The sequence below is a fragment of the Lampetra planeri genome, chromosome 10 (assembly GCF_965212315.1).
Source record: "Lampetra planeri chromosome 10, kcLamPlan1.2.h2, whole genome shotgun sequence".
In the NCBI taxonomy this organism is placed as follows: Eukaryota; Metazoa; Chordata; class Hyperoartia; order Petromyzontiformes; family Petromyzontidae; genus Lampetra; species Lampetra planeri.
This window is the reverse complement of record NC_136116.1, coordinates 1835504-1859114: the sequence shown is the minus strand read 5'-3', so window position 1 is coordinate 1859114 and position 23611 is coordinate 1835504. Positions and strand designations below refer to the sequence as shown.

Sequence of the window (23611 nt, the reverse complement as noted above, 5' to 3'; positions counted from 1 at the left end):
GTACATCACACACACAACAACAACAACCGCTATTCGCCACTAAGTGGTGGTGACGTCACCACGACGCTTGTGCCAGGCCATGTGCACCTTGAGTCCACGTGAAGTGTCGAACGCCCGCTGACAGGAGGTCACGGGGCAGACCCAGATGCCACGTGTTGACTGACTGAGATGACCGAGATGACTGGCTGATGCACCACCTGTGCCCCCTATTGTGCCAACTTGCTGTGCTCCGCTCGTTGTTGTGAGCGTCACTCCTCCGCCCTCCGTTGTTGCTGGAGGGTGACTGCCTCCAACTGCCCAGTAGCAGCGTCCTTCACGAGCCTCCTCCACAGAGGCCGATCTTGACACCGATGGTACCAGTCATCGGCAAGTCCACTCAGCTCCACGTCCTCCTGTACCACATCACTCCATCTCTTCTCTAGCCCGTACACACACACACCTGTACATCGCACACACACACACAGTGTCACACACACATACACACCTGTCCATCACACACACACCTGTCCATCACACACACCTGTCAATCACACACACACACCTGTCAATCACACACACACACCTGTCCGTCTCCACCTGGCAGTGCTCGCGTCGTCACACGGCACGGGAGGCAGCGTGCACGGCACCAGAAGAGTGCGAAAAGCCTCGCGTGTTTTCCCCGTGCGGGAGAGAGGCAGCGGGTGATGGATGGTGGTGGGCGGAGGAAGCCCTAGGCCCACGAGAAGCAGGAAGGGGAGTCCGTGCATTAATGAAAAGACAAATAAACAAACAAGTCCTTGTCCATGTCGCGGGCTCGGCTGGGACCCATTAACGATGATGCATCACAGTGATTGTAAACACCGACGCCAGTGGATATAAAACAGAAAGCCGACTACTGTATATAGGCCACGCGTGTGTGCACGTGTGCGTAGATGCTCGCTAACAGCACTTGCCCCAGGAGTGTGTTCAGGCTATACGGGAGATCTCTGTCGTTGTGCGTGCCGATGAGTGTTTGTGCGGCGAAACTGTTTTCGCTTGTGTTTGACGATCGCACCTACAGGGGCTCTCGGTTCACGTCGGGGTGATGTTGACTCGGGGCCGCCTCCCCGCCGTGATAATGTTGACAGCAGCAGTCGCTGGCGTTGAATCGCACGGAGCCTGAAGATGCCGATTATCTCGGCTTCCCACTGGCGCTACGCGAGAGCCCATTGACAATAACATATCTCCCCCGCAGCACTTACCATTGTAACACGTAATCCTTTCCAAGAGTGAATGTGTAGGTACGTTAAACACCCCATTCGTGTGAATGAGTGAGAGAGGGCCTTAAATCACTGCCGGCGTCGCTGTGCGGAGGTCTCTCTCCGGTTCCTGAGCGGCACTCGGATTTTCCCATGGGTTCAGAACGACCTCGGACACACGGAACGCAGCCCCGTAGCGTTGGTGGGAGAGCAGAGAGCGAGGCTGTAACATCCTGAAGAATCACGCCCGCCTCTAGATTATAGTCTAGCGCGATTAGTATTATTACAGTCAAGTCAAAACATGTTGCTGCGATGTTTACGAGCGGTGTCTTTATTTAAACGTCGTAGTAGTTGGGAGGAGCCGAACGTAATGCTCCATTTGTACAAATTGATGGGCGTCCCAAGCCGTTTCTCGCACACACACAGGGGATGAGGGTCGGCGCAGAATGCTACGCGGACAAAAGCACTGCGCCTTGTCACTCGTGCTGTCTGGGGTGTCACGTCCACGTGAAGTTGAACATTGGCTGCATCGTGCCCCTCCGCAGAAGTGGCATCGCCACAGTTTTTGTTCGTTAAACTGCGTTTGAAACATACACGTTCCACAGTTAGCCTCACTCCACTTCCATAGCCCCGGGAATTCACTTCGCGAGGGTTTCAGTCGCACTTGGCTCAAGGCAGCGCCGATGAACCCCCCCCCCCACATCGTGAATGAATTCTCCCTCGACGTCTGAGGGCACGGCCCGAGGGTCGCGAGCGGCCGCAGCGGGAAGGGGTCGCGGGGATGATCGTGGCTGAGGCTGGAGTGTGAGTCGGAGGCTAAAGTCCCGAGGGAGAAACCGGGACAAAGCTGGCATTTGTGCCGAGGAGTCGGGTAATGAGTGGCGACAGGCAGCGCCCCCCCCGCCCCCCCTACTCCTTCCCTCCACTCACGGTCCAGGAATGTTAATGGAGAGGACCCCGGCAAGAGGCGCCATGACGGGGTGCGGATGGCGTGCGGGTGACGGGCGGATGGGTGGTGGCAGGGGAGGCGAGCCAGGAAACAAAGCGAGACACAGGGGCACAGGGACACACATTTCCTGTCGGGTCAGCCAGATATTAGTTCCGCCCTTTGTGCCACGAAAGCCCAGGGTTTTTTTTAGTTTCTGCGCTAATTTGATTTCGTACACTTAAAGTCCGACGAGATTTTTGTGAAGAAGTCGCAGTTTGCTGGCCCGGATTTGAGTCTAATCGTTGGGACATGTCGACGCGTCGAGATAAAAAAAAATAGTTTTTGGGAGTCGATGGTGCGATGGTGTCTTGTCGCAAGTTTTGTAAGAACGTGGGTGGAAAAATAAAACGGAGTGAATTTCAGAGACAGAATAAAAGTTGAGCGCTCTGAGCCGTCGGACGTCGTGAGATTGACAGCAGTCCCGGGGAGCAGAGTGGGAGGGGGATGCAGCAGGAGCGGCATGTGGGGGCTGCAGAGTTTAAGTTCCAATGCCTCTGCTGTGTCGGCTATGTTAATGAGCGTTGGCTCAAGCTGCTGGCTGCTTTCAAGGAAGGCGCAGACCACGCATCGCGTGGTCCTCTCGCTGTTCGCACTGATGTCGTGTGCAGCAACTTCAGAGCGGCATTGCCTTGGCCACTGTCAATTTCTAATCGCTTACAGAAATTGCGAATTACTTGAAATGAATACCTCCGGTAGGGAGACTCGATTGTGCGTGGCTCAAGGGAGAGAGATCCCTCGATGGAGTCGCCATGGGCCACGTGCAGAAGGTTCCGAATGGGTCTCATGCTGTGCCCCCGGTTGTTGGAAGCCAAGCCCTGGAGTCCTACTTGCTCCCTTCACTGTTACGCACACGTGCGACGTGCACTGCTGATTGAAGGAGTGCTAATCCGAGTAGGATACCTCAACGTTTACACATTGTGCATCAACAAGCGAGTTTTTGAATCTCGCAAGTCAACCTTCGCTCGATGGGAGGTCACTTCTTTCGCTGATGCTGCTCCAGCTGTCTGGGACTCCCTTCCTGGCCGTTTGTATTGGTGAACCACCTCCTCTTCTGCCAAAGTCTAAACTCAAGACTCAATCGTCTCCACGTGGGTGTTTGCAAATAAGCTCCTGCCAATCAAGTCCTATCGGATCTCGCCGTGGTCTACTGAATACCACCCATCATTTTCTGCTGTTTGAAAAAAACTACGATAAATCTTTATATGCATATTATTTGGCTCTTTCAGTAAAGTCACGTAGATAGAAAAAAAATATTATTTTTTAATAAATCTCTACGCAGGTATGTACTCCTGTTTCGACAGTGTCTTGTGATGTGGTCGCGGTTTGTACGCCGTACAAATCCACGTTTGCATTGTATTGCAAGTGTTGGAATCCACATGTGCATTGCAGATGGACGATGTGCATCCGTGCGCCACGCGTGCCCTCGGTTATTCGTGTTTGTGAGATTGCAGATGCCGTGAACACATTTGGCTCGTTTGGCTCCATCTAGAGTGGGCGGATTCTCGCGTGGATTGGGTCACTTTGGCCTCACGGCTGAGGGCTTCGTAAAAAAAAATGCCACTGCACACGAGGTAGTTATTTTCCAATGAAAAAAGAACGCAAGCCAAAACACCAACGCACGCAAACACGTCTCTTCTGGACGATATGTACCAGGGCCATATCTTTGCGGCTTTATGAATGATAAGACAAATGCTTCAAAGTGAGGGTCATGAGCATCGTTATAGCCCTCCTGCTGACGTCACTGTGATGCTACTCCCCATGCACTTAAACCATTAATGCAGTGATGTCACTGAAATACTGTATTATAATGACACACATAACCGCAACTTTAAATACTTTTTTTTCATTAAGGAGACTTTAAACTGGTGTCGGTCCGTGATACATGACCAAGATACACAACCACAATAACAAAATATCCCTTTGATTTTGGTTTGCCTTTAACTTTAATGGCAATTTACGCAACCAATTTCTTCAGAAAGCGCCCCAGTGCAATCACAGCGGCTCATATCCACGCACGTGCACACGTGAACTTCGTTTATTATCTTTTAGATGAGAATCCATTGACACATATTTATTCTTCCAGGGGACACCTGAAACAATAGTAGCAGCAGCAGCCCTCAAACTAAAGATGCCGGCTTATTCATATTGCACATGATGTACAGTCGTCTTCCCGTTGATAATCTCTGCCCTGTATAGTTACCTATTGTGTGCTGGAAGAATGCAGTCGTCATAAACAGACAAATAAAACACACGTGGACTCGAGGTTACCGACTAATTCCTGTGATGTTTTTATCTTCTTCTTCTGTCGTTGCAGCTTGAATTCTGGGACTGCGTCAACTCCACGCTCCCAGGTAAGCAACCACGTTCCCACGCTGGGCGCAGTGAGGGCCCAACGCTTGCGCCGGGCGCAGCGAGCGGTAGTGGCAGGGATGGGCGGTGGCGCACCCAGCGAGACGTTTCGCAGCGGGGGGTGGGGGAGGAAATATTTTTCCACTGAGTTGGAACAAAAAGTTTTCCCAACTCGGTCTTTATTTCAGATGAAACACACATGACTGAATGCATGTGTGTTAGATTCAATATGGCAATCATTAAGCAATTCACACAATTACATTTTCATATCGCGTTGAGTCAAATGTATAAAAACAATGTAATATACATCAGGAAAATATAAATTGTGTTGCTTACAATTATACGTTCATGGAAAATGTCCAAAATGGTCTGGACCATAAAAACATCTACAAGGGGGTGCAATGGCCCCCCTATGCCATTGCTCTGGGTTGCGTCTCTGTGACGGGGTGGCAGGAGGCCACGGTGGAGGCTGGAGGGGTGGCGAGTGGTAGAGGGCAAGTAGGCCCCCGGCAGTTGTGCCGTGTCCCTGCGCCGGCTGATTAGCGTTCGATGTGAGCAGCACTGCCGGGGGGTGCCGTGTCGTGACGAGATAAGCGGCTGCGCCCTGGCCTCACTCCTCCCCACCGCCGGGCCTGGGAGTGCTTCAAACAAACTTTTGCAGATCAACAAGCGCATCAACAACCGCATCATCCCAGCAACTGCGGCCGATTTTCCTCGCACTCCGCCCCCCCCTCCCCCCTTAAAATTCGCCCCGTGAAATTAAGAGCGCGTCAAGCCTGAACGCCGTTTGAAACACGTTTTTTTAATTTAATTTTTGCGAGACAATCCTCGGAGGTGCAAGGGAGCCCGCCGCCACCCAGGTCACCTCTGCTCTTGTAAAGCGACAGGGGGTGGTGGCACGCGCGTGTGTGTGCGTCGTTGCGGCTGTGGCGGCTCTCTGGGGGCTGTGGCAGTGATGGCCGTAACGCAGGGCGGATTTGTTGCTGGTGGGGGTGGGGGTCGTGGAACGAGCCGGTGGTGTGAAACGTGCTCGCGCTGCATAATGGATCGGCACCACCACCACCACCCCCACTCACGCGCAGCTCCCGTTCACTTGCCCCGACCCTGACTGCCAAACAAAGGGCTACAAATTGCAGTGCCAATTGCAGATCGCCCGGCGGAGGCGGCGGCGGCAATGCACCCCCGGTTTGCGTGGATTGTCATCAAGTTGTGATGCACGCTGGGAGGGAGCGGGAGGCAGTGTAAACAGTTTGCTTCATGCTATTGTGCCGTGAAGACTGTAACTTGCGCTCACAATCGCACGTTTGGTGCTGGGTGTGCAACACTTTGTTGCATGTGCGCCTTGCCATCAAGTTATCCTGACGTCCCCCACCCTGATCTCATCGGTCTTAGCAAGCGAGAAGCCAGTTGGAGCCCGGTTGGCACTGGTTGAATAGGAGACTGCCTCGGAATGCCAGGTGGTGTAGGCTCACGTTTGGAAGAGGCCAATACGAGGCAGTACAGCAGCTTGAATCTATCCGTGCACAGCTTTAAGTATGCTCACATACGCATGGCATTTCTCCCGGGTACTCCAGTTTCCTCCCACATGCCAAACACTCATTAATGGATTATCCAAACATCCCAAAGTAGGACTCTTTTGAGATTCAGTTTGGCTTCCTTAGGTAAATAAATAATGTTTGTATATTTATAGATTGAGTATAAGTGAGATGCAGGATAATGGAGTGGAACAGGTGGACTGGATTCTTGGCCGCCTATGCTTTGGGGCCGCCTGCTACGGCCGGGCAAGGCGATAGCTGTAACCTCGATGGGGAAACGAGAGACCGACCCTTCCTCGTCCCCTCGCCCGCTCCTCCTCCTCCTGCTCAGGCCAGTTGCCAAGCGACAGCCTTCCCCTGGGACCGGAACCCCCTCAGCTGCCACTGGTTACGTGTGGGAGGGTTGGGGGTAGGAAAATAAAAACACTCTGTGAAAACCTCAAAAGTGTTACTCGGTCAGCGTTGACGAGCAGTCCTCATGAGAATCCTCGTCGCGTGAGAGCGCGTGGGAAGGAGGAGGAGTCCGTGCCGCACCAGCCCAGCGATATCCCCTGAAGATAAGAGCTTTAATAGAGTCGAGGCTCGGCCCTCTGACCGCACCGTCGCTTTCGCCTAATTCCGAAACAACAAACCCAGCAAAGCGGCCCAACGCAAACAAGAGCGATGCTTCTTCAGCTGTGTTATTCCAGCGGTCTGCCGTGCGGAGGAGTGACGTGAGAAGAGGCGCGCAGGGGAGAGGCTGGTAGTTGCGGGGGTTGAGTAGGAGGGTGGCGTTGCGTGGGCGGTGGTGGTGGCACCGAGTGCTGTATGGAGTACATGTATGCCCCATCGAGTAGCGGAGGACCCGTGAAGGACAACAACAGATCTGAGAGAGATGGACGGACGGATGGACGGGGAGGCGAGAGAGGGAGGCAGCGAGCCAACAGGGCTGTGTGTACAGACCACCCCGCGCGATCAGACAAGAGCTCGCACACTCGAGCAATGTGCAATTAGGCCTGTGTTTGTTGACCAGGAGGTGGGCAGAACCGACAGGGAGCATGGGAGCAGAAATGCAGAAATATTTGCTGGTTAATCTCACAGCGGCTCTGCTCAGACGCTGTCAAAAGGTCCTGAGAAATGGGCACAAGAAGCACGCAGACTCACACAATACACACATTACAAGTGTCATTCAACGTACTCGCCCGCACTATTGTACTGTCACGTGATATGTTATTGTCATTGCATAGAGATGTGAGCTTCAAGGGAGGGCATGGTGTTACGCCTATCGGGCCTTTTCTGTACCGAATCCCATTCTCCAGTATTTTTGGCTTCCCCCGTTCGTGTGGTTTGATGCGACGCGGAGCTGCCTCTGCCGCTCAAACTTGAGGGCTTTATGCAACAATGGCACCCACATTTCGTCTGCCCAAGGCTGCCGTGTATTTTTGCAAGGCAATTCCAAGCCCCTTGGGATTTGCGTCAAGTGTCAAAAGGAATATATTTGAGATTCTCCACAGCAGAACGACTCCCTAATTCGCATCAGGCGCGAACGCCTTCCCGATGAGTAAGTACTCCCTCTAACCTCGAGATGTTTTACGAGCAGACTATTTTTTTCACGAATTCCATCTCGGAGTCGTCGCCAAGCTCCGCCGCTGTTTACGTTTTACAGGCGTTTGGCGGCGCTCGGCTCACAGAGCGATAAGAGTTGTGTGGTGGGGGGGTGTCTGGGTGGGAGATGTTTTCAGAAATTCTCGCAGCAAGTTACTCCTACATGTCAACCCCTTATCAGTGCCTAACTTATTACAGACCAATTCAGACCGTATTGGTCACCCCGTGCCCCTTTTAATTCTCAACGTTCATCCTACAAAGTTCTATCACAAGGGAGAAACACAAACAAATAGACAATATATATTGCCCGTATTGAAACGGCTGTATGCCGCATGGACCTGAAAACTAAATTTTCCTGTTCAAGAATACGGGTAAACCGTATGGGTTGACAGCTACGACAACGCGACGTGACTACCTCTGCGCCGGTAATTATCACAGTTTCCCCAGAAGTGGGGACACGTGTTATCTCGGGAGATGCATTGCTAATATATTAAAACATTTTCTTCAATCCCTACCCCTCACACCTCCCCGGTTCGTGAAGCCAGATGTATTTTAACGACGCTTCCCGCATCTCGAGCGGAACAGCGTGGTCCGCTCGCGAACGCCGAGACAGTGAGCCGAGTGTTTTCCTTGCTCTGACGGCTGTTTCTCATCAAGGTGGCGACCGGGGAGGGTTGTGGTGGTGGGAGGGGGTTTTGGGGACTGTTAGACGGGGGGTGGGGGGGCCTGCCCAGCCCACCAACCCACGCTACCTGGCAAAACAAATGCTTTAGACTCCAGCAGCTGCTAAATGTCACACGCGTCGGTGGGGGGCGTGGATGGCTGTCGCTCATTTTTTACGCGAGGTTTCAATCCGCGCCACCCCCACCCCATGCTCCGTTGGGAGCTTCGTGAACCCCCCCAAAAAAACAACGTGCGGGGGTGGAGCGGTGGGGGGTGTCAACAAAGAATAGGGCCCCGAGGCCAGGAAACTGGAACCTCCTCTCACCAAGCAGGGCGGGCCCCTCAGGTCCGCCCGCCCGCCAGGTGAGGTGCTGCTGCTGCTGTTATGTACAGAGATGAGAATGGGATGTAACCGTGCAGAGATGTTGGTCACGCTTCTGTGCTGTGCACGGTTTACCGAGCACAGCTCTGCCCGTTTTTGGTCCCCAAAAAAGGTGAAAGCGGCCACCAACGGCCCTACCGTGGTCGCGACAGATGAGAGTGTAACGTGTTTCTTGCATTGAGCAAAGGTTAATATTGGTTAGACACTGCCTCACCAATACATACTTCACCTCAAATGTAACATTTTACAAACAAGTTGAAGGCACCCCAATGGGTTCTCCCTTATCTCCGGTTGTAGCCAATGTTTTCATGGAAGATTTTGAAACAGATGCCATCCAGGAATCCACTCTACGTCCGTCCTTGTGGAAGAGGCACATAGATGACACGTTCGTCATCTGGCCATATGGCCGACCAGCTCTGAACCAATTCCTCAACCACATTAATTCCATACACCCAGCCATCCAATTCACCATGGAGGTGGAAAAGGATGGCAAGCTACCATTTTTGGATGTTCTAATCGAAAAGAGATCAAATGGCTCAATGGGACACTGTCTACATGAAAGCAACTCATACGGATGCCTACCTAAAACCTGACTCCCACCACCATCCATCCCAAAACTCTACACCATAGAGCTCGATGTATCTCCGACCATCATCACCTAGCCAGTGAACTGAAACACGTACGCCAAGCTCTCAAGATGAATGGATATTCGGACCACACAATCCGTAAAGCTATCACCCCAACCGTTGGGAAAGAACCATCTGAGGACCCAATCAAAACCATCACCTTGCCATACATAGCAGGGGTCACCAAAACTATTTCCAAAATCTTGAGCAAACACAAGATCCAGGCTCGATTTAACACAGTAAATAAAATTCGTGATCTGATTCCATCTGTGAAGGATAGGATCCCTGACATGCAATACCTTGGCGTCTACAAACTGAGCTGTATCTGCGGCAATAGTTACATCGGGGAAACTAAGCGACATGTCTCGGACAGTGTTCGTGAACATAAGGCAGATCTGAAACACGGCAGGACAAACACTTCGGCAGTGGCTGATCATTGTTTGAATGTGGTGGGCTCACACGAAATTGATTTCTCTCAGACGAAGGTACTTTGCAAGGCTGGGGAATCAAACTCAGGTCGTTGGGTTCATTGCGCCTCAACTCCACCTCACGAAGGCTGGGGAGGGGGTACAGGGAGGGAGCATTCCCTTCCTGCAGTGCTACTACGGCGACTACTGCTATGTGCGCTGGCACGGCTGTCCCAGTGAACTCCCCTTGACGTTGCAAGGCCTGGCTCGCCTCCAGCGCAGTAGTGTGGAAGTGGGAAACGGAGTGTCCGATGTTGCACCTTGGCTTGGGAGAGAGAGTCGGGGTCGTGGGAGGGGCACGCGATGCCCCCCCCCGCAGCAGCAGCAGAGGGAGGTGGGGTGGCGTTCAGTGAGGCGTGAGGCCGCGGCCGCCCTGCCCAAGCTCTTCATGGGGCCGCGATGGCCTTTAATCGCGTGCGTGGCCAGGGTCCGAGCGAGACTTTTATCTCTGTGGGGACATTGCTCGGCATGGCCCCACCGCCCACTGGAAGGGGGAGAGGGGGTTGTAGGGGCACGTGGACGCGTGCTCATCTGCATAACGACCGGAAGGGCAATTGCCCTAAGGAGCATAAACTATATTTAGTAGGGCTACGTTTCTGCCGATGGATGTCTTCTTCGTAGCATTGCTCCGCTATGAAGAAGAGGCCATTATCCGGAATGTCGCCTTCTGTATATAGTTTTCTTGATGTGGTTGGCAGCGTTATTGACGAATGTGTTGAATTGGTGCTTGTGCCCCACTGCCAACGCAGCAGCAGAAAGAGGAAGGCCTGTGGCCCCCATGTATGACGCCGGTGGGCAATTAGGCGTTGCGTGCACTCACCCGGGTGTGGGGCTTTTCCACGCTGCTCTTTTTGCTGGCATGGGAGTCCTGTCCAGAGATTCCTTTAACGCTCACATATTGGCCATACCATTGGTGGATATGTGTGCCACCTGATTTACACTCTAGATACAACCTCTGCGTTGCTTCGTAAAGTTGAGTGTTTAATAACTGTTTATTCCTGTGATCAAATCGATGAAGCTAAGCAGGGCTGAGTTTGGATAGTGCTTAGATGAGTGACCACCAATGCATTGTAGGTGTCATGGGCTGTGGGGCTACAGTTGTGGACAGCTTAGTGCAGTGCAGCAAAATCCATTGGTTTACTGCACCGCCAAGCTCCCACGTATATGCCCATCAGCTTTATCGCTGCACGCTGACCGGCGGGGTGAAGTATGGTCAAGTAAACCGGAACAGCGACCCGTGCGCTGTTTGGGGAGGCCCTCGTCAAACCGTTGGGGTTGGAGGAGAGTTTGAGACTGGGAGTCGTCGCTGTAGGAGCGCTGGACAATGATGACGACAACAAGGACGACGACGATCATGATTATGATGATGCTGCGGTGGCCCTGCGGTGGCGCCTCGCCGGCGATGGAGGGGAGATTCGGAGCTCCGCACGTGGCGGGGAGCCCCGGGTGTCCTCCCGTCGTGGTTAGCTTCGGACTTCACCGCGACTTATCCTTCTCTCTTAAAATATTGGATTCACTGTCATTGGAAGGCCACCAAAACACCGGATTTATTTTATTTAACTATGTAAGCTACTGTTTATATTTTTACCATCTAATGCTCACTGAGCTATATAGCTCTTTTTCATAAGTGACCTGGTCACAAATGATATCTCAATGAAGTGGCTTATCACGTGGAAATATATCGCAGCCAAATACTCTAAACGCGTGATGTCGATTCAAATTTTTGAGGAAAAAAACTAGAGAACCCGGAGCAAAATCTACACGACCACGGGGAGAGAGAGGTATGCGCATTCGAAATACACAGCAGGTGTCGGGGTCTCGATCCAATCCACGACCTCCTGTATACCAAACAAGGTAGTTAACATCTCGCCACCACGGCGCCACATTTTTATATTTTTACAGCACTGTAATTGATATTTCAATAGCGGCTCTTGGGTATTACCCCGGGACCCTGCTTGCAAGCGGCATGCAAAGATTGTGAACGCACCAGCAACAAGTCTGTGCAGTTACACAATGCAAGTAGAATATTATTGTTATTGTCACTGTGCTTCTTTACCCAAGGAAATCTCGCTGAGTCACATAACTCTTTCAGGAGAGTCCTGCCAAGTTTTCGCAGCAAGGGGCGATGATTGCTGCTTAGATTTAATTTGGGTGCAATGTTTCTAATTTCGAAAATTTGGATCCTGACGCCGGCACTCAATGAGCCCTGCTCTTGCAAACGACATCGCGGCTTTTGAACGTCCGCTGTGATGCAAAAGGCTCGCTTTTTTACGATTGTTACACCGGCAGTATTAAACAGGGTGTCCGCTGGATTTGAACCGTGGACCTCTGCAACGTATCACCGTCCCATAGACAGCTTATAAATACAACCACTTCGTGCTAAACAGTGGCACCTGTGCATCACGGGGATAGGAGACCTTTCTGCCCGTGTTGTTGCGCGTTATTCTGCAAAGCATTGTTCTTGTTAAGACTCTACACAGACAGAAGGCCCCAACGAGCAATTGTGAACGAGCAGGAGCCAAGATAAAGATGTAGGTTTTCTGATGGTCGACAATAACTTTAAGTTGGGGGTTGTGGTCCCCGTAGGGGCCTCTGGAGGAGGGGGCTTTCTTCGGGGGGGGGGTGGATTTTGGGGGAAGAGGCTTAGAGGGGGAGTGGTTGCGGGATCGTCTCTCTCTCGCTGGGGCCGTGGGGTTCACACTCTCGCGCCTGGAACGGAGCCCAGAATTTCTTGGCTGCAGCCACTCGGTGTGGGACGCACGTGATTTGATTTGAGTGCTCATAAAGCGGCGCACGGGACGGATTTATTCGAAATGTTACGGCCGCCTGCACTGTTTATTTATAAGCATACGTTTAGGCCACTTTTGCTGTTGATTCATGCAGATTTATAACTCCGCCTCACCGATTGAGTCCTGCGCGGCTCGATCCGGAGAGCAGCGCCGCTAATGATGACAAAGTGGGCCCTGGGTGTGATCTGCGGCGGCGGCGGAGGGGGGGCCGTGTAAGGGCGCTCATTATGCCGGCCGGGCGCTAACAGCCCTCAGCAGGTGCGACGCGGACTTTGCGGGGAGATCAAATGGTCGGCAAATTCTACATTAAGGCAACGGCGATTAGACGGCGAGCGACGTAATATCACAGGCAGGCGGCATACTTCTACGGCGCTGGCCCGCGTGGCCAGGTGAGCGAGTCGGAGCGTTTTGGCAGGCAGTGGTGCCCTCCTAATGCTCGGGTCTATTAGGCTCAGCGGTGTTCGTAATGAATGCTGGCAGCTGCCCGCCCTGGTTACAGCATCACAACCGTGACCCCGAGCATCGCGGCCCGCGCCGCACGACCCGCCCCGTAACACAAACCACAGCACGCACCGCGACAAGCGCCGTGATCAACACCACGATGCGTGTCGCAAACACCGCAGAGCCACAGAATCACACGCACGGTCGGCCACATCACAAAGACAACGATCCCCCACCCATAGCCGAAGCATATTTTTAGGGGAAGTGCTATTAGCGAGCACTTACGAAGGCCAGTGTGACACAAGAGGGGGGTGGGTGACCAGTACCACACCCGGCCACCTTTGTCTCCCCAGTGGCGATGTTTACACATTGCACCAGGCACTCATTTTAGGCCGAGTCGACCTAGGAGAGGCCCAAGACTTGTACAGATAATCGTCACTGCTGTTGGTGGCCGTGAACGGGAAACTAACTCGGGTTAATAGTGCAGCGAGGTAACCGCTACACTCCCACACCACACACCACCACTCACACCGCCTCCCCTACCACAACTCCCACCACCACCGTCACTACCACGACCCATACCGTGCCTCCAACTACCACCACCCACTGATCCGTACAACCAACGAACCATCACGAGCACAAACACCACCACCACCCACGCTCTGATCTGTACCACCGAACAACCGCCGTTCACACCACCACCATCACTAGCACCACACATCCCATGGCCTCCACCACCACCACCACCACCACGCACACTCAGATTCGGAACCACCAAACAACCACCATTCACACCACCACCACTACCCCATGTACCCTGCGCCCACCCCTCCCCCGTGTCCATGCGATGCTGCCGTGCACCATTAAAACCATTCTTCTGCAGCGGCCCGTTGCCCTGGAAAACCAAAATTGCCTCTCGCTGCTTCTCCTCCTTCTGCTTCAGCTGGGAGGCTGTTGCCTCGGCAACCGGCGCCTCCGCGGGGAGCCACGTCCGCGTGCGCGTGCACTGTACGCACGCACGCGCACGCACGCGCGTGGTGGGGGGGAGGTGGTGGTGGGGTGGTGATGCGGGTGGTGGGGGGGGTGGTGGGGGTGGTGGGGGGTGGTGGGGGGGGTGGGGGTAGTGGGGGTGGTGGGGGGGTTGGTGGGGGGTGGTGGGGGGGTGGGGTGGGGGGATGCGGCTCCCTAGCCACGCCCACGCGGGCAGCGCCGGCGGCTTTGTTGTGGCAAGCTCGAGGGGGGCCACGGGGGGCCACGGGGGGGGGGGGGGGGCTTGGGGCACGGGGCGGGGGGGGCTGCGAGTCCGATCGCGGGCACGGCTGCCGTGGCGGCCGCATGAGCCCCCCCCCCTCTCTCTCTCTCTGGGCGAGAGCCGGGGGCGTGAGGAGGGAATTTTCTCGTGATTTTCCGCCAATTCGACTCGTGCTCGCGTGCGTGGGAACTCGTCCCTGTCGCCGGCGGACCGTACGGCACCGCACGTGGCACGGACTTGCGATCGCTGGCTCGTGCCGCTGTTTACGCGGCTTCATTGGACGTTGGCACGGTCCTGCAATGCATTTATCCACTTAGCACACGAGCCTCTTGCATCGCTCCATCTCCATGGTGGACGTCTCCCCTGATGCGTTTCATTCTTTGGCTGCCACTCTGTCATTATTATCCCTTGTGGCCACGTGACCTTCCCAAGCCCACTTACTTTGCTTAGCAGTTTGAATGATGTCAATAACCTGCATGCGTTCCCTAATCCACGTGTTCCTCTTTCTGCCCCTCAATGCAATTCCAAGGACGCCTCTCTCCACGCCTCTTAGCGCGTGTGCATTACGCCGTGCCGTGTGTATTGAAGGTGACCTTGAAGGCACCCTAAATACATTGTGAGCAACGCTGCAGTTAGTAGTGTGAGGAGGAGTGATTTTATGGGATTATCGCGCTCACAACCCGCTCCATCTCCACCCGAGGACAGCTCGCGTGCGTGGAAGAAGCGCCGAATTGTCGGGCGACCCCTCTGCAAACGCAACTCCGTGTTCTTTCTGAAGATTAGTTTTCATGAAATGAAAATAAATAAATCATCTCTTTTTGTCCCAACACCACCATTAACTGGCGGTGTTGAATGGAAAAAAGCATTAGCCATCTCCATGTGTCTGCCAGTATGAGTCAGCATTGTCCTCGGCAGAAGAATCGTTTTTTGGGGCACCACGGTGGCAAGCTGTTACCTACCTCACCTGGTAAGCAGGAGGTCGTGGGTTCGATCCCGCCTGCTGTATATTTGGAGTCTGCATGTCTCTCCCTGTGGCTGCGTGAATTTTTCTCCCGGTCCTCCAGTTTTTCCCTCCAGGTCGCTTCTGAAAAAGAGCTAGAAATCTATGGGCCTTTCGTGGTAAAATAAAAAATAAAAGTTTAGTTTAGAAGCAGAAGCGAACTCATGTGCACCCAGCAGAGGGACCTCCACACCCAGCCAAGGCCGAATGAGCCGCACGATTTGCATCGGTTACCGAGCTCCAGGCCCTTTGACGTGAGCGAGGTCCCAGTGGAATATCTTCCGAGTTGAAATCGTTGTTGCGAAACCTGAATTTTATGGAAATGGTGTCAGCACCATGGGTTGAGGTCCCGCCGAGCCATTTTTCTCATGAAGTTAAATCCCCGTTCCTCGGGGGCCAATTAAATAGCCAACAACCTCGGAGATGCATGCCCCACTTAAATAATAAATACAACTTTGACATTTGAATGATTTCATTTCACTCCAGCGGCTATAATTCCAGTTGTGAATATGGAAATAAGAAAAAAAATCCACTGTGAAAATAAAAAAACGTACAATCAAAGCTTGAGGCAAGCCACTTAAAACACTTAAACTTAGCGATGTAACTCAAAATGTGAGGGCCCCCCCCCCACCCCTCCGTCCACGCCGCCCGCTCTGGTGCCCCGGGCCAGGTTCCTAATGACCTCAGCCAAGGTGGTGCGAAGCAGCCCGCTGACGATTCGATGATTTGTCACGATGCAGGGTGGAGAAGTAAATTCAAGAGCGATAGTTTTCTCTCCTGCACAGGTGTTTGCGCCGTGCTGTATAGCCCGCCGGTGTGTGTTCGTTTCTCACCGCGCGGTGTTCAGTTCTCAATGTGCGATGTTCTGTCACCGATGAACCAGTGAATTGTTTCGCCACTGTCGCTCAGCTCCCTAACGTTGCCAACCCCATCCCCATAACCAGAACCTGCTTGTTTGTATGTTTCCCTTGCGCAGGTGGGCAGAAGAGCGCGGACAGCTGGGTGGGGCTGAGCTGCTGTGCGCTGGCCATCGGCACCGACTGCCGCAAGGCCTGCCGGCAGGTACACTCACGTCTCCCCCGCTCGCGTAACACCGCGCTTGTGAACTCGTGTCCATGCGCGCGTCGCGTCTACACGCGTGTGCCTCGCGTCGACACTTCTGGCACGTTGCTCGGTGCGGCTCGGCGAGGGCGGTGAGGAAGGACGCAGCGGCTTCCAGGTGGCGCACGAGGAGGAGGGGTTCCGCTGCGCTGCCCACGGCTGCAAGGAGCGGAGAGACCATTGCACCCATTTGTACGGTGGTCGTCCACGCATCCATCCAGGCTCAACCCTGATCTCGGTTTTTCCTACATCTGACAAGATCCGGCGCGTTCCAGATGATTTGGTCATAGCCGTTTTTGCATCTGTGTGCATCCCAATGAGGACTGATGAACCATACTCCGAAAGTCGGTCATCTGAACGCTGCGGGACGTCGTCTCACGTGCTTAGCATGTGCCTGCCCGTGTGTGCGTGCGCGTGTGCAATCTTGCTTCGCATGAGCGTGTCCACACGTGCTCCGATTACCTCCCGCCATACTGGCTCGAGCTGACGAGCGGCGGCACCAGCCTGCAATCCGCTGACCCGGTAAAATTCGCCGGCCGTGGACCTCAGCCTCCTAATTACATGTACCCTCGCTCTGCTCCGACGCCCGCCAAGCAGCCCCTACCCACCCTTTCACATTGGAAGACCTTTGATGTGCAGCCGCGCTTGCTGTGTTTTTTCGGGTTTGTGGGTCTGCAGCTGCGAGCCCTAGCGGCCGGTCGCAAGCGCGAGTCGGGACCACGTTTGTATCGGTCCACAGATGAAAACATTTCACTAATGGTACCGCGAGACGGGGATCGTTTACCCGGGGGAACGGGGCCGGGGGGGGGGTGACGCACCACCGCGCGCTGCCCTCGCGACGAAACGCGAGCGCTTTGAACGGCAGAAAAAGCACATTCCTGTAATCAGTGCACAAATGCCCATCAGTGACGCACACGTGGATTCAATGAAGGGAAAGAGCGTGGAGCCGCGCCAGGCTCTGGTTTCCTCGTCTCCAGGGTGCAGAGGCTGCGCCCCGTGGCACCGGGGATTTCCTTGACGCCACGCCGATTTTCCACCGCGTTCCTGCAGGCCCCACCCCCCCACCCTGGCCATGGATTATGAGTTTCACGGTGCGTGTGGTGCGAGCGGGTGTTTCGCTCATACCAAATCTTTGGTGAGATGAAGTTTTAGCTTTTTTTTAATTGGGGAGCAAGGATTTCAAGAGCAGTGCAGAAACATTTGGGGGTACGTGATCGTCAACTTACCGACGCTCCGGTTGCCACCTTTTCCGCGGAGTGAACCCGGACACATTTCTCAGTCGGCACCAGGTCCTATTATCAACACTGTGCAGTCTCCTGAGAGGATAGTTCGACACGACACCCATCGGCAGATCTGGGTACAAATCAAATCCTGCCACTCGACACGCAGATGCCAATTCCCGGACTGTCTGGATCAAACCCGTGCCAGGTGGCAACCTCTAACGGGGGCCCACACGTATTCCGCCACGGTGTTCCCCAGCTGTAACCTGCAAGGGTGAGACGAAGAAGCAAAAGAGAGGTCAGAGAGAGGGGCGAGAACGGGAAAGGTGAGGCGCTGCACTTCGCTATGAACCCAGTGACCCGCGTTACATTCCCGCTCACGATCGACAGCAGCGGCGAATTATTGCACCGGTCAGTGTCGGCTCAGCCTTGTACCTGGTGCAGTGTAAATATCGGTACTGCGGAGACCAAGGCGGCCGGGTCATGAAGTTGGCCACCAACTTCATCGTACTCGCTAACAGCACTTGCCCCAACAGTCTGTTAAAGGCTCTGTGGGGGATCTTTGTCTTTGCCTCAGTGTGCACACGCGGTGGGTATAGTGCGTTACCCACTTGCAGAGCAATGTGCCATGAAGGCTGTGGCTATTGCTCTCCCATCCTCTTGGTCTCCTTCGCCTCTGCTCGGCCGCTCGCTCAGTTGCACCAGCCGTGCGTTATTCAACGCAAGCCTGAAAATACACGGCAGCTCTGCATCAAAAGGCTTGCGGCCAAGGATTTAAAAACGATAAATTGTCATTTGTAAACTCATTACGGGCGAGCGTCATCCCAAATCATCACCGCCGAGTGGTCCGCGATGGCGAATTGTCGCTCGTCGCAGCCACCGCTCGCAGACAAACGTCTCTCGTAAACTATGCGTGTTGTTATGAACACCGTAATCATGAACTATGATCAATCCGCTGCTGGATGAAGCGATACGATCCAGTCTCATTACTCCATCTCTTCCGTTCTTTGGCTGCCACTCCTTTGTTCGTCTCAGACCACCGGCCATCACCCAATGTAATCACGTGTCCCGCCCAAGCAAACTTTTATCAACATTCGTACGATGTCTCTAAATTGCTCACGTTCTCTAATCCGCGCCTTCCTCTTTCTGCCTCTTCTTCTAAGCAAGCACCTCTCCACGCTTCTCTGCACACTTTTCAGTTCTCGTTCCAATGTCCCTCTCCTTTCGTGCCGATGCCTCCGATGCCTCTGCCCCAGCAGGTGACATGCACCGATGTTTGTCATGCACGAATCTCTTAATGGAATCGCGGAGTCAGGTCGGGGTGTCGCGTGCACTCGGCGTTCCGCGTGCGGAGACTCACGCTGCGCTCTCTGTTGCAGAGCGCCTCGCGGAGTGCGGTGACCGCGGAGTGCCGCCAGGAATACGAGGTGCGCAGTGCTGCCCGCCAACCTTCACCACGCGAGACCTCGCTCACGCTCCGCACACGCATCGCACACGCGCCGCACATGCGCCGCACACGCACCGCACATGCACCGCATACGCATCGCACATGCTCCGCACGCGCTCTGTACATTTTCCGTACACGCACGGCACACGCACCGCAAACGAACCCACATTGACTCCTTCCCCGGGGACGCCACTTGCGGAGCTATTATCGTCTTCGTAACCTCAAGCTGCTGTGCTTCTGTTCTCCAGGCCGCGATGTTCAACTGCATCAACCGCTATGAAAGTAAGCTGCCGACTTCGTGTGCTCCCATGCTGTGATCGATGAATGAATTTACACCTCATACCCACGTTTCCTGCATGTTTGTGATTTGGATTTACCAACACTTTGGCTTCGAATGGCATCTAAATGCAAGACCCAGAAAAAAAGTAGTGGGAAGCGAGTCACAAAGAACAAGTAAACATAGATATGCATACTCTGTGTGTGTATATAGAAATATATATTATATATATATATATGGAAGGAATCATTAAAAGGTAGATGAGGAGGGGAAACTATTGAGCCTGGGATTGAACAGGGGCAGGGAGTCGGCAGCCTGCATGGCCGAGGGAGGAGGTTCGAGACTACGAGGGCAATCGAGGAGACAGATGAGAATGACTGTTGTGGGATGCAATTAGCATGAATGAGGCTATATATAAAACGAATATTATTAGCTGTAAAAATATTATAATATTCGTTTGATATGATACTGGCAAAAAGTTCCCACTTTGTAGCTTGCTCACCCCGAGCTATAAATGCTCTGACAGTGGCATTGTCCTGGTGCTGTTCGCCTTTTGGTGGTCTCTGCTCTGACGCTGGTGAGACGAGGCCCTAAAGAAGGCTGTCTGGTGTAGGCCAATCAGCTTCAAAGAAAATGCATATATTATTAGAGCATCCATAATCAACGATTTTTGGGTTTAGATCGCGTTATTTATAAATGTGTCGTAACCCTCCACCACCTGACACGGCCAATCAGTAAAAAAGTGTCACGTTGACAAAAGACAAATAGTTCACTGCTTTAGCCCACCGGTGTGTTGAAGCGTGGAACCACAACATTTACAATTTGAGTACGACGTTTCGCTGGTAATTGCATCCAGCATCATCGGGCAATTCGCCAGAATGGTGAGGCTCTGCTGTGTCTCCCGTTCTTATATAGAGCAGCAGCAGGGTGACGTCATCATTAACTCATTAACTCATCAGGTGCAAAGATTTGAGGGGGGGTTATTGTAATGATATACTTGATTAGTAATAAGGCTATTGTTAGATGCGAGTTGATTATTAATGTAGCACACATTCCAAATGATTACTAATCTACAACTCGCATCGTAACAATAGCCTTATTACTAATCAAGTATATCATTACAATAACCCCCCCTCAAATCTTTGCACCTGATGAGTTAATGAGTTAATGATGACGTCACCCTGCTGCTGCTCTATATAAGAACGGGAGACACAGCAGAGCCTCACCATTTTGGCTAATTGCCCGATGATGCTGGATGCAATTACCAGCGAAACGTCGTACTCAAATTGTAAATGTTGTGGTTCCACGCTTCAACACACCGGTGGGCTAAAGCAGTGAACTATTTGTCTTTTGTCAACGTGACACTTTTTTACTGATTGGCCGTGTCGGGTGGTGGAGGGTTACGACACATTTATAAATAACGCGATCTAAACCCAAAAATCGTTGATTATGAACAATATTGGTCGCGAAAGCCTACGTGTTAAACTGATTATTAGAGCATGTTTGTTTGCAAGTTCACCACAAGTACGTGTGGTTATTGCAGACTTGATTCCTTCAGAAAGGTGTATAGATGATGTTTGAACATCTTAACACCTGTTTTATTGCCAGAAATGGTAAAAGCTATTCTTATTGTTTCATTATTAGCTGTGTTTGTGAGAGCTGAGAGTAAGCTTTTGAGTGATCGCGCACGCGCGCGTGTGTGTCTTTGCCTTCGCACACCGGCCGCCGTGCAGTGGGCTCGCTGTGCTGCGGCCACGCCGGGCGGCACACCAACTGCCGCGAGTTCTGCACGGCCGTGTTCCGCTCGGACGCGCCGCCCACCCCGGGGCAGATCCGCTCCGTCGAGAGCTACTGCGCCACCGTGAGCGTCGCCGTCGTGGACTGCGTCGACAACTACACGCGGTCCTACCCCTCGCGCAACCCCGTCGACAGTGAGTGTCGCTCGCCGGGAGCGCTCGTTGTCAGCGGCGGTTCCTTCCCTTCGCCGGTTTCCTGCAGTTCGTCGCCCGCGAGGGGTGAGGGCGCGAGGACGACATTGCGCTCCGCAGACTGGCCCCGCAGATGCACGCCTTCCTGCGCCGACCTCGCGTCGGGAGTAGCGCGCCGTGCCGAGAGAGCGTGGGGTCTCGTTTCTCCGGAGCTGAGAGGCTACTGGGAGAAGCTGGACCCTCGGTGAAGGGTCAACAGGCAGCACACATCATGGAAATATCCATCACTCGTCAGGCTGTCAGTCAGTTGACACGTTTATTTTTGAGTTCACGAGTGGATAAATGCTCGGCGTTCAAGGAAGCTGGGAGGGGCAGTGGTTCAATACGCTACAGGAAGTGCTTCATCAAGGAAATCGATTTTCTTCATCTCCAGAATGCGAGACGTCCTTCCCATCCTCCCCCCTGTGCTCGCCATGTTTTGAGAGCTGTCACGCCGCTGCTACACCGCCTGACATCTCCGATAACATTCTAGCGGAGAGCTGAAGCGCCGAGGCGCTTACGCCCGAGGGCGGGCCCTGGGGAAGGTGCCGGGGCTCGCCGCAGGCAGAAATCTGCCAGGCTTCGCACTCCAGCGAACTCGCGCATGCACCAGCTGTCTCGCCAACGTGTCCCAAAGGGCTCGCAAGGCGCGCGAGCGTGCACGCGCGCGGTTTTGAGTAAGACGTCAGTGTTCTTCTTGGGGCGCATCTTGGCGGCGCTATCATCTGGCGATGATGACGGAGAACTCTGTCCCAAGACGAAGGCGCATTCGATAGCTACGCCGATCAGCGGCGTGGCTATCGAGTGCGCAGGCCTGTGCAGCTTCGCCGAGATCCGCATCCCAGAAGGGCCGAGATGCCTGGCCGTGGAAATGGGGGTAGGGGGGGAGAATTAGACGGGGGGTGACATAAATTAATTGTTTGCACCAGGGCCCACGCCAACCACGCTACTCCGCTTTCACTCGTCCGTGCTGCACACTTCCCCTCTGCCCGCGTGCGCCAGGCCTGCACTGTTGCGAGCGAGCGGGCGACGCGGCGTGCGAGGCGTCGTGCCGCAGCGTCCTGCACACCATGGCCTCGGAGCAGGAAATGGTGGAGGGCCTCATCGCCGGCTGCGGCCGCCAGCCGCTGCCGCAGGACCCGCTGTGGCAGTGCTTCCTGGAGGGCGCCCACGTGGAGCCCGGGGCCGGCGCGGGGCCCGGCGGGTCGCGCCGTGCCGGGGGCGCCGTCTCGGACGTGGGGTCGTCTCCCACGGGGCTCGACGGCGCCAAGCTGCAGTGCTGCTCGCGCGCCACTTCCCCCCTGTGCAGGTGCTCGCGCTCATCCACGCAGCCCGGAGGCAGCCTGAGACATGGGCCTGAGGTGGGGGGGAGATGATAGAGGGCCATTTGGAATATCAACATGCATTGATGTTGACTCACAGTGTAAGGGTAAGTACCCGGGTTCAAGAAATGAGGGTAATAAATTATCTCCAATTAAATAGGGGATGGAATCAAATGCCATTTATGTGCCGTTCGCCATGCGTTGATGGTGCAGTGTGGCCTGTGAGCGCTGTGGAGACAAGGGTTGGTGGATCATACACACATTTTTAGAATCTCCCTTCTCGTGGACGTCGAGCTGTACCATGGCTCGCCAGAAGAGGGCAGTACAGCAAATGTTCCATCTGTGTGGGATATAGTGTTTCCCCCCTCGCACGCGTGGCGTTTCTTTGGGTGCTCGAAGTTTCCCCCGACATGTAAACACACTATAATTGGCTGAAAACACCTTTACATATAGAGGATTGCAGAGCTTGTGCAATTGTTGGTGCCGGCTCACCGCGTGGCTGCCTTGCCACTTGTCTGTGGCTCCTAGCGCCCCGTTCTCTCTCGCAGCGTTACGAGTTCGGCATCATGAGCGGTGCAAGAAGAACATCATCATCACAAGGCCTTAGATGTGTTAGATGTGACCAGCTAGTAAATAACATCTCCATGGAAACGTTGTAAAATATATTAATATTTCAGTGTCACCTGCAGAGCTTCACGTGCAAAAATAAATCCTCCAAGAAATACTTTCCGAGACGATGGCCCTCGTATCGATCGTAGTAGCTTTGCGCAACGAGAAAGATCGAGAGAGAGCAGCGCTTCCCAACCGGGGGTACGCGGACCCCTGGTGGTTTGCGAGGCTACTGCAGGGGGTATTCTGCCAAAAGTAGAAAAAATTAACCCGTAAAAACAAAGTTTTCACTATAAATCCTTTATATGCGTGGCGGCCTAGAGTTCTCTCGTCCTCTGGCTTGAGATGGCTGCCACTTATGGGTCAGATGATTGC

At 53.7% G+C, this 23611-nt stretch overlaps 1 protein-coding gene across 1 annotated transcript in view; it reads left to right on the top strand.

The window, feature by feature from the left end:
* The window catches only part of LOC144720816 (reversion-inducing cysteine-rich protein with Kazal motifs-like), a 48035-nt gene that overhangs the window by 5104 nt on the left and 19320 nt on the right, over positions 1-23611 (top strand). Inside the window, exons 4-9 of the mRNA XM_078597881.1 lie at positions 4520-4556; positions 16270-16355; positions 18994-19041; positions 19310-19343; positions 21072-21269; positions 22308-22614. Coding sequence (XP_078454007.1) covers positions 4520-4556; positions 16270-16355; positions 18994-19041; positions 19310-19343; positions 21072-21269; positions 22308-22614 — 710 coding nt within the window. The remainder of the gene's footprint in view (positions 1-4519; positions 4557-16269; positions 16356-18993; positions 19042-19309; positions 19344-21071; positions 21270-22307; positions 22615-23611) is intronic.